At 50.3% G+C, this 10,664-nt stretch overlaps 2 protein-coding genes across 2 annotated transcripts; one reads left to right on the top strand and one right to left on the bottom strand.

Moving 5' to 3' along the window:
• On the top strand, positions 1-1,143 carry LOC123435427 (protein PAM68, chloroplastic-like). Its single transcript, XM_045115569.1, has one exon. The coding sequence runs from the start codon at positions 162-164 to the stop codon at positions 978-980; it is 819 nt and encodes a 272-aa protein (XP_044971504.1). The 5' UTR covers positions 1-161; the 3' UTR covers positions 981-1,143.
• LOC123435395 (C-terminal binding protein AN-like) lies at positions 978-7,716 on the bottom strand. The gene is made up of 7 exons (XM_045115568.1): positions 6,880-7,716; positions 5,865-6,033; positions 5,610-5,740; positions 2,404-3,195; positions 2,229-2,276; positions 1,520-1,636; positions 978-1,311 (listed from the first exon to the last, which is right to left on the bottom strand). The coding sequence occupies exons 1-7, from the start codon at positions 7,486-7,488 to the stop codon at positions 1,237-1,239; spliced, it is 1,941 nt and encodes a 646-aa protein (XP_044971503.1). The 5' UTR covers positions 7,489-7,716; the 3' UTR covers positions 978-1,236.
• Between the last annotated feature and the right edge of the window lie 2,948 nt (positions 7,717-10,664).

The following is a 10,664-nucleotide window of genomic DNA, read 5'->3' as shown; positions in this document are numbered from 1 at the left end:
ATCCCAAACCCTAACGTACACGGCTCCATTTTCACGTCAAACGGGAGAAATCCGAACAAAAACGGACGTCTAACACGGGAATACTGAAACTGTCGAAAATCTTCAGAATATTCAGGCCTAAAGCTGACACTCAACCGGCACGCAAGAAAGAGATATTTCTCATGGGGCCGACACACGTGGCACCCAACCCAGGGACACATCGAGAATGCAGTTACGCGCCACCACTGACCACTGCCCATGGCGATAAGGCTACTGCCACGAGTGGGGAGAGCAGCTCGTCGTCTCCTAGCAATCCACCGGCGGCGCGCATGGCCGCCTTGCTCCACGTAGCGGCTCTCCATCCACCTCGCCCCGCCCCAAACCCCCATCATCCATGGACGCACAGCCGGGCCACCACGCCCATCCTCTCCCCACATGACGCAGCGCCGTCCAAGCGACGACGAGCTCCAGCCCGGCGGCTACACGCGGCCAGCAACGGCAGCGGCGTCGGCACACCACCAGCCGCGGACAGCAGGAGCGGCAAGAAGCCGAGCCGCAAGGAGAAGCAGCGGCAACAGCAGCGGGTGCGGGAGCGGGAGGAGCAGCAGCAGCTCCTCCTCCTCAAGGAGTCGTTCGTGGAGGCGGCCCGCGAGGAGGAGCAGGAGGACGGCGGCGGTCGCGGCGACGACGAGCTGCCGCAGGTGGTGTTCGACCGCATCCTCCGGCGGATCCTGTTCACGGTGGGCGTCCCGATGGCGTCCGGCGTGGCCCTCCTCAACGTGTACGACGCGCTCAAGCGCGGGGGCGGGGCGGAGGTGCCGTCGTGGGTGCAGCTGCTCACCATCCTCCTCTCCTTCGGCACGTCGGCGCTCGGCATCGCCTACGGGACGCTGTCGGCGAGCTGGGACCCGGAGAAGGAAGGCTCGCTGCTCGGCGTCGACGAGGCCTGGACCAACTGGCCGGAGCTGTGGAAGGAGGAGATCGAGAAGGACAAGAAGTAGCTGTGAATAGACTAGATATTTTCTCCACTGGACTGGCAGTACGCTTTGTTGTCGACGATTGATACTCGTACAGGCTACAGCAGTGAAACTATGAAACAATTTGGCAGTGGCTTTGTAGTTCTCTGTAATAGAATGGCCAAAACTGAACACTTGACAGGAAAAAGGGGAAAACTGAGTGAACCCCCAGGCCAGCGAGAATACAACACCGATGAGTCTGTTGCTCTCGTTCTCCTAAAGCAGATGGATGGGTCGTTGATCAATCGAGCCACCTCGTGACGCCATCTTCTTCGCTCACCGCTGCGAGGATTTCAATGTAGACCTCCAATACAGCCTACACACAATTTAAACCACCATCAGGAAACAAAATACTACCAACACAACTGTTCTTTTCAAGTTAGTCATGGCAGCAGAAATTACTGGCCAGGAACATTGTGATGAAAATAAAAATTCACTATTACCATTGACGGGGACAGATGTGCATCTTAACTCTTAAATATTGATATTATGTGCATAAATTGGTGATAGATAAATGAGCATACCAAAGGATTTCTGTGGTTGACCAGTTTGCAGCATTCCAGTAAAGACCCTTCCAGCGTCCAGCTCTCCCAGACATCGAATGCATGATTGGCAAATACGAGCTCCGCCTTCTTATTAACCTGGAAACAAGTAACAGGGGAGTTAAGCATAGTAAATCGGCAATCTACATAAAGCATTTCACTTTCAATGATGAAATTATACATGAATCGTGGAATGTACGGCCAAATCAGTGATCCTATTTATAAACTTCTCAAACATTCTGCATGGAGCGAGCACTTCATAACTATCTAAAGTAAATTCTCTAAAAAAAGCTCGAACTAAAGAGGAATACCAGATGCACTAGGGCTTATTTTAAGCATATCGTGGAATCAAGTTGGTACATTTCAACACGGGACAAAAACGTGAGCATAAATGTCATTGCATCTAAAAATTACCAAGAGGTTCATGCAATGAAGAACACCGTTGTATAGTCTTTAATTTCACTACTACTCCCTCCGTTCCTAAATATAAGACCTTTTAGAGATTACACTATAGACTAGGTATGGAGCAAAATGAGTGAATCTACACCCTAAAATATGACTACATACATCCGTATGTAGTTCATAGTGGAATCTCTAAAAGGTCTTATATTTAGGAACGGAGGGAGTACTATATATTCACCTCTCACCGTATCGTCAGGGAATGAGTACTAACTGGAAAGGGTATTATTACCTGCAAAAGTTTGCCCCCAGCAACAAAAGATCGCAATCCCATCGTATCCTGAAAGGTGTAAATCCTATCATAAGTATGTGTAGTGTAGTTGTACAAAAAAAAATACCTGACAGGTTAGGGAACAGTATAGAAAAAAGAGGGAGAGGGGGAGAGAAAGAGGAAACCCGACTACCACCTTGTTTTTAAATGTGATTAGGAACTGAGCAGCAGGATCCCTCTTTGTAGCATTTGACACAACATCAAGATACCAGCCACCACCAGCAACTCTTTCTCTTGAAACATGAAAACCCGAATTATCTCTTGTCCTTAGGGCAACGACAAAGCCATCTTTAAGCCTCTCAGGAGGCTTTCTACCAAGCCCTGCAGGCAACTTATGTTCAGAAATTATTTCCATTGGAGATTCAGCAGAAGACCTGAGCTTATTTTTGGATTCCTCGGGGGAAGCAAATCGTGAACTGGAACTTAACACTTGGTCCCGCCCACTCATCACAGTATCATCATCTCTTCGTGAAGAATAATTACTTCCACTCTCCACAGTTGACAATTCATCCATTTTCTGTTGTGATCTGCGGCGCGCAGGTCTCTTTTTCCCTTTCTTTCCAGATCGGCTACGTCTTCCTTCCGATCTCAAGCCAATACTTTGGGACTGCCCTGAAGCTTCAGGCACTTCAACCTTGGAGATGGCTCTTCTCTTATCACAGTCTAGAGTTAGTTGGCTTTCATCTGTCTGCTGTTCACTATCGCAGACCCGCAAAGAGTGTTCATTTGCCTGTTTATATAGCTGATCATCTTCACAACCAACATCACTTATTGCTTCATCTTCATCAGAAATAGCATTGTTTGGAACAATGCCATCAAAGAAAAAGGATTGTAATATTGTGATTGCTTTCTCTCTGATTTCCATCCACACTTCTTCACTGTAGTCTGCACTTCGAGGAAGAATTAGCACGTTCGGCATCTCGTGTACCTATTATTGAAAAAAAAAACGCAGTTAGTGCTTAATCATTCATTTTCATTGCGGTAAAACATGCTCTTCTAGATATAATCATCTTGCCGAAGTTTATAGTATAGTGACCATAGTCCATGCGCAGGGCAAAAGAACAAACGAGTGCACCAGTTGCCTATCTCTTCGAACCAGTAGGCAGGTCATTTAGCTAACTGTATAGTCTATACCTCTAGAAGAAAGTGTTGGCGCAAAAATGGAACTGCCTCCGGCCGGTGATCGCCGGAGACAAGGTGGAACGGGAGGAGGAGGGACACAGAGAGATTTCAGGCGCACAAACACCTCGCCGCAGCAACGGCCTTTTCTGTTTTTCTCCGACCACGGACTCAATCACCTCGCCTTTACAAGCTGCAGACGGAGCTGCTTATGTAGCCGCGCGCCCTGACACGCCGCTACGCACACTCGGCGCTCCCACGCCCGCACTCCCCCACGTCCCTCGCCCCACGATCACGCGCTCGGTGCGCGCCCACGCACCCGCACAACCTGGTCTAGCGCCCGACGCGGTCTCTGATCCGCAGCTCACGCTAGCCGACTCCAACGCGCGCGCACACACACACACCCTCGGGCATACACGCACGCACGCACACCTACGCCCGAGGCTCTCCGCGACTCACGCCGTGACGCACCCAGCGTGCACCGGACACGCCCACGTCCGACCCAGCCGCGGTTTACTTCCAATACTCCCCCTAAGCCGCGGCTCAGAGGAGCCCTGGACCGCCGAACTCATCGCCGACGTCTACCAGCAGCGCCTGCTCCGCTGCCTCCGCTTTCTTCGGCTTCAGGCAGTCCCGACGGAAGTGGCCGCGCACACCACAGTTGTAGCACCTGCCGCGCCGCTTCCCTCTGCCGCTCGACGTCGTGCTGCTGCCGCCGTGCTGTCGCTGTCGAGCCTGCCACTGGGCCGCCGTGAGGATCAGCTCTTCTTCCGATCGCCCGCTGCCCTGTCCCCGTCGCCGCGTGCGCTCCTCGAAGGCCTTGAACCGCCCCAACGCCTCCTCAAACGGCATGGTGTCGACGTCGCAGAACTGCTCCATGCCCGCCACCACCGCGTACAGGCGATCCGACACAGTGTCCAACAGCTTCTTCACCATCGACGCGTCGTCGAGGATCGCCCCGAGCCCAGCATACCTCGCTGCCATGCCATAGACCCTCCCAGCGTACACATCCAAGTCGTCGCCGTCATCCATGCGCAGCCGATCAAACTCACCGCGCAGCGTCGCCAGCCGCGCGGCCTTCACCTGATCGGCGCCGACGAAACGAACTTTGAGGGAGTCCCATACCTCCCTCGCCGTAGGTTTCGGCGCCACCAGCATCAGGACATCCTCCGACAACGCCCCAAGCAGCATCGCCCGCGCCGTCTTGCTCTTGCCGGCGCCCACTGCCGCACCATCCGCCGCTCCACCACGCCCCACAGCCCCTAGGCATCAAGGATCGCCTCCACCTTGATCGCCCAGGAGGTGTAGTTCGTCGGTGTCAGCGGCGGGATCTGCATCGACATCGATCCGCCGTCGTCGCCGCCTCCACTAACCTCGCTCTGATACCAAATGTTAGCACAAAAATGGAACTGCCTCCGGCCGGTGATCGCCGGAGACAAGGTGGAACGGGAGGAGGAGGGACACAGAGAGATTTCAAGCGCACAAACACCTCGCCGCAGCAACGGCCTTTTCTGTTTTTCTCCGAGCACTGACTCGATCACCTCGCCTTTACAAGCTGCAGACGGAGCTGCTTATGTAGCCGCGCGCCCTGACACGCCGCTACGCGCACTCGGCGCTCCCACGCCCGCACTCCCCCACGTCCCGTGCTCCACGATCGCGCGCTCGGTGCGCGCCCACGCACCCGCATGACCTGGTATAGCGCCCGATGCGGTCTCTGATCCGCAGCTCGCGCTAGCCGACTCCAGCGCGCGCACACACACACGCTGGCTCACACACACGCACCCTCGGGCCTACACGCACGCATGCACACCTACGCCCGAGGCTCTCCGCGGCTCACGCCGTGACGCACCCAGTGTGCACCGGACACGCCCAGACCGACCCAGACGCGGTTTATTTCCAACAGAAAGTTTCCTACATATACATCACTTGCACTATCTTCCCTATCCTCAGTGACGTATGTAGTTATGTTAACAAAGAGTGTCTTCTGCAATTGGTGAACTGGAAACTGTAATACAGTGTCACGACGACATATACTAGCAGAACTCAATGTTCCCATGGGAAAAAAACTGAATCTCAAAGAAGGCTTACTGGAAAGTAACTGAATCTCAAAGAAGGCACACTAAAAAGAAGGAACAGATTATTCTATAGGAAGATATTTGGCTGTTTTTCATTTCAAAAGCCCTTAGGAAAAAATTCAATTGTAGCCAGATCTAAGTTTGATACCCATGCTTCCATCCATTGTGGACCTTCAGCACCATCCAATGCACATCCAGCAATAGTGCCGTCGAGCAATAGTTGTTTGAGTGCACAGTCATCTATCAGCTGGCAGCTACTGGTATTGACTATGAAAGCTCCTGCAGGGCTCAAAAGATAGTCAATCAGAGCGTGCTATACTATTAACTAAGAAAACCAGTAAGCCTGTCAAGGCCAAATATAAGGGGGAAACAGAAATATGAAAATAGGAATCAACTATCTTACCAGGTTTTATGTGCTGCAGACGCTCGGCACTAATTATGTTTGTTGTATCATTTGTTAACGCACAGTGAAGTGAAACAAGGTCACTTGCTGCCAATAAATCATTGAGAGTATCCATTCTTCTGGCAGAAGAAGGAAATACAATGGAAGGCCGCTTTGTTTTGCCCGCGCCCTTCACAAAATGTTAACAGTTGGAAATCAGTGTGGTGCTTTAACTCTGGTACATATTTGCATGGGGTACAATTTATTATATGATTAAGAAAAAATAACAACAGCTGAAAAATTCCTTGTGTAGATAGTAATTCCGCCATAAAACATAAATTTATTTTCATGTGGTGATGCTAACATAAACTACTCTTCAGCCGGCTTGTTGTGAAAAACGATAAATTGAGTTTTTAGCTCTCAAGACAAGAAGATCAGATCACTCCTAAAAGGGCATACGGAATATCACGAAAATTCAGACTGTCTGTGTCTGATCATCTTTACTGATTCTTATATTGAGGAATTACTAAAAGTTCAACAAATACAGAAATGCAATGATTTAACTTTAGCATACAAAAATAGGACGATTATCTTACAAGATACACTCATAGGTCATAACGAGCAGGATGGTATAAGATACTAAATGCCAAAAATTTGATTACACATATACTCCCTCCGTTCCTAAATATAAGTATTTTTAGATATTTTACTAGGAGACTACATACGGAGCAAAATGAGTGAATGTTCACTTTAAAGTATGTCTATATACATCTGTATGTAGTCTTTTAGTGAAACCTCTAGAAAGACTTATATTTAGGAACGGAGGGAGTATTATGAAACAAATGCTGGAATTAGGGAACAATTAGTTACTATGAAGTCTTCAAAACCACCCAAACTAGCAACGAACAAAAACCATAGAACAATGCTAGAGCTACGAAATTACCAGCAGAAAAGTAAGCTAACAAAACAATTTAATTGTAAAAACCTAGCACGGCAGATCAGAGGTTTATAAGCCTAGAAATAGCGGATCCGGCACCTCGTAGAGCGGATCGAAGTAGAGCACGCTCATGCGGAAGGCGAGGCTGCGGGTGGCGAGGCATCGCGCGGCGGCGTTGACGCCGACGATGCCTAGCACGAGCCCACGGCAGCGCCGCATGCCGCGGCACAGCGGCTGGACGGAGCCGAGCCACCCGGCGGACGGCGTGGAGGAGGACGCGTGTCCGGACAGCAGGTGGGTGCGGCGGAGGAGGCCGAGGAAGAGCGCCATGACGGTGTCCGCGATCTCCTCGGCGCGGTTCGCGTCGACGTGGACGAGGCGGAGGCCGAGCTCCGCGGCCGCTGCGGAGTCGGCGGCGCGGTCGGGGGATCCGAGGCAGAGCAGCAGCTGCCACGGCCGGAGCCTGCGCTGCGCGGCGCGCGGGAGGAAGGCGAGCGAGGTGAGGAGCACGGCCGCGGCCGCCTCGACGTGGCCCGAGGCGAGAGCGGAGAGCGGCGCGTGCTCCACGGCCGCCGCGCCGGCCAGCGCGTCCCGCTCGACCGACGGGTCCTCGAGGCAGTTGAGCGTCACCACCAGCGGCTGCCCGCCGCCGCCGGCGGTGGCGGCGACGGCGGTCGCCGGCACGGAATGGGCCGGGCCGCGCAACATGTTTGGGCCGACTACGCTGCAGAGCCGCTCGCTTGTAGGATCAGAACGTGGAGCAGAGGACACTCCACTACAGTCTACAGCAGCGTGGCGCGGTCTCTGGGCGTTTTGGACTTTTTGGTGCCCCGAGTCGCGAACTCGCGATCTGCAAGGCTACGCACGAGTATGGAGTTTGCTCGTCAACGGTCTGTGCACTGCACGGGGATCGCTGCTATGAAAAAACTCAATACGCAAGTGACAGCATTGGCCACTCGGGCTGGATAATATGCTTCCACCCAAAAGAAAAGCAGATAATAATATTCGAGAGTCAACAAAATGCCCGGGACTTCTTTGCTTCAAAAGATTTTCATAGTTTTAGCCTAAAAAGAGGATTTCCTTCAGATTCTTGTATATTTGTTGTTCAATTTGTAGGACTAAGGGCATCTCCAACATCGATACGCATAAATCCAACCAAACTTTCTGAACGAACCTTGCGGACTCGTGCGCTTGTTCGAATTCTCACAAACCGTGAGACTTTTACCTACGGGTCGTGAAGCCACGAGCTCGGAATTCACACACATATCAAACCCAAAGATTCCTAAAGCCGTAGCCAGAAGTTGAACTGCACATATTCCAATGCAAGCGTAGATTTCATTTTCAAGACGCGAGAATTTAAACTCCAGATGCGCTCAAGAGCTATTGACAATACAAATACACTGGTCAGACCCGTCGATTGAGAAACCTGGTGGTGGGTCGCCCTCGGGGCCCAGGGGCCTGGCGACAACATGGCTCCAGGGGGCAATCTTGGGGGCCGACTCGGAGTAAGAACTTCATTTTAGCGTGCAAGCCAAAGATTCCTCATGAATGAGGTTGGCTAGTGGGTGTATTAAAGAAGGTTCCTTAGTATCTGAACTTATGCACACACGACGGCAGCCCTAAGACCTACAAGCCTTGCAAGAGGACTACTATGTTCAAGGCACCGGCAAGCTCCAAGCTGCTTGCCGGCAAGTGAAGGCATCAGCAAGCTCCAAGCTGCTTGCCGGCGACTGAAGACCCAACAAGCTCTGTGTCGGCAAGCACCCACTACCAAGTCACCGCTCCACCTCATCAAGCTGGTTGTCACTTGTAGATAAGGTATCGAGCGGGCATGCGGTTAGTAGAGCTTGTGGGGGTACGTGACAACTCCGGGGGATTAATCTAGCTTTACTGACATCCATACTAATGGCGTGGCGGAAGAATAAGAGGTAGTTGGGTGAGTGGCACAGGAGGAGAGGCTATCCTTGCCGGGAGACGCAGCCAGCGCGACACCTCACGGTGCACTTAATGTCTTGATGGTCTGTGATTGATGAAGGAAAGTCTGTGATTGATGAAGGCAACAGGCCTCTTGATGGTCAGTTTAAAGAGCCAGACGCATATTCTTCATGGGACGATACTGAGACTCGTCCACCCAGCCCTGTTCCTCCTCGCGTGCTAAACACCAGAGAGCTTCTCCCCAGTCTTCATCAGAAGGTGGATCACAACCACAAATGGGTCAAACGCCAGTTTGGTGTCATTGTGAAAACCCTCACTGAGACACAAAACTCTGTGAAACTTAATCATCACTATCTGCATGAGGTTTTCGATCGCACCTGGGCTACTCTTGCACATCTGAAGACCCAGACTGAGCTTGAAGAAATGAACTTTGAGCAAGACTTTGAGTGGTCGTGGCCTCCCAAGAAGAAGTTCAGGCCCATTCCAGTGCCAGATCTTGAAGACAACTCCTTCTCGTCATTCCGCACCGCCGAATCTGATGAGGAACAACTCGACACCGCAACAGGCCCAAGGAAGAAGACTACACCCAAGAAGCGTCAAGGATCTTCATCAACCGCCAAGAAATGAAGTCTTCATGGGCGTTAGTCCTCAGTTTGTCCCTTTTTGTCACTTGATGACAAAGGGGGAGAAACTTGAGAGTTAGTCTTCAAACGGGATTTATTTTTGGGGCCTATGAACTATAATTAAGTTACAAACTCTTGGCTCTTCTGATGTTTTTATGAAATGAGTTGTAACTTAAGCCCGATGGTACTCTGACGCTTTTGAACGTTTTTCTTCGCATGCTTATTCCTCAAGTTTTAATGCACGCATGCTGGAATTCGTCACATACCATTTGCCATCATGCATCTTCATTTTCTTCATATGATATGTTATATGTATGCATGATTTACAAGATTCAGGGGGAGATCTCCATGATATAAATCATCAATGTGCATCTGCTATAAGAGCAGAATCCTCAAGGTATGCACATCTTCAGGGGGAGTCTCTGTGAATCTTGTTTTCAAATTCCTCAAATGAGTATTTACACTTCATATTTTTTGATCCCTGTTGAAGACTTAACCTAATTGTCATCAACCACCAAAAAGGGGGAGATTGTAAGTGCATCTAGTGCCCCTTAGTGATTTTGGTGGTTTGAAGACTTATAGGTTAAGTATCTAATATGTTTGTGAGTATACACATGATCTATAAGTCATTGAGGAGTTTGAGATATTTGAAGAATATCGACCCCTAAAAATGTATATCTTCAGTTGAAGAAATTGTCTGAAGCTGAAGAAATGAATCACGAGGAATCTGCGATGAAATTGATATTCCTCATGAAGACATTGATATTGAGAAGATCGGTGGTTCCTGAAGAAAATCATTCTGAAGAAATTGAAGCGTGAAGATTTAAGTTTTCTGTTTTACTTTCTTCGCATTTGATGAATAGGAACACCGTACTGTTAAAGGGGGTCAAAGTAACGCTATGGAATGAATTTCCTCATGATGCTCAACCCAAGCCAAATCCTACCAAAAGCCTCAAGTGAGGAATATGAGTGACATGAGGACTCTCACAGTTGAGGGTCCCGACCGTTTCGATAGCCACGCCAAGTCACTGGTCTTATCCACTCCAACGGTCATATTATTTAAGGGCATTAATGTCAAATCATGTCGGGATGCTCCCAGGCTATAAATAGCCGCCCCCCACAACCACTAGCTGGTTGGCTGCTCCGTTAGAAACTGACACTTGTCATAAGAGCAACCCAAATTCCTCAGAGCCTACGAGAGTAAATCATCAGTGAGGAAATACACCACCCACCGAAACCACAAACCAAACCTAGTGATTGAGCATCACTGAAGAAGTTGTTCCTATGTGGAACTGAAGCCTTTTACCTTTGAGGACTGTGCATCCT

The sequence above is a fragment of the Hordeum vulgare genome, chromosome 1H (assembly GCF_904849725.1).
Source record: "Hordeum vulgare subsp. vulgare chromosome 1H, MorexV3_pseudomolecules_assembly, whole genome shotgun sequence".
In the NCBI taxonomy this organism is placed as follows: domain Eukaryota; kingdom Viridiplantae; phylum Streptophyta; class Magnoliopsida; order Poales; family Poaceae; genus Hordeum; species Hordeum vulgare.
The sequence above is the reverse complement of the archived record's forward strand: the minus strand, read 5'-3'. Positions and strand labels throughout refer to the sequence as shown.

Coding starts and splice junctions, on each gene's coding strand:
- LOC123435427 (XM_045115569.1), top strand. CDS start 162: ATGGGGCCGACACACGTGGCACCCAACCCAGGGACACATCGAGAATGC.
- LOC123435395 (XM_045115568.1), bottom strand. CDS start 7,488: ATGTTGCGCGGCCCGGCCCATTCCGTGCCGGCGACCGCCGTCGCCGCC. Junction 6,034..6,879: donor ACTTCGATCCGCTCTACGAG/GTGCCGGATCCG, acceptor CATTTTGTGAAG/GGCGCGGGCAAAACAAAGCG. Junction 3,196..5,609: donor CACAATGGATGGAAGCATGG/GTATCAAACTTA, acceptor TTTCAATAATAG/GTACACGAGATGCCGAACGT.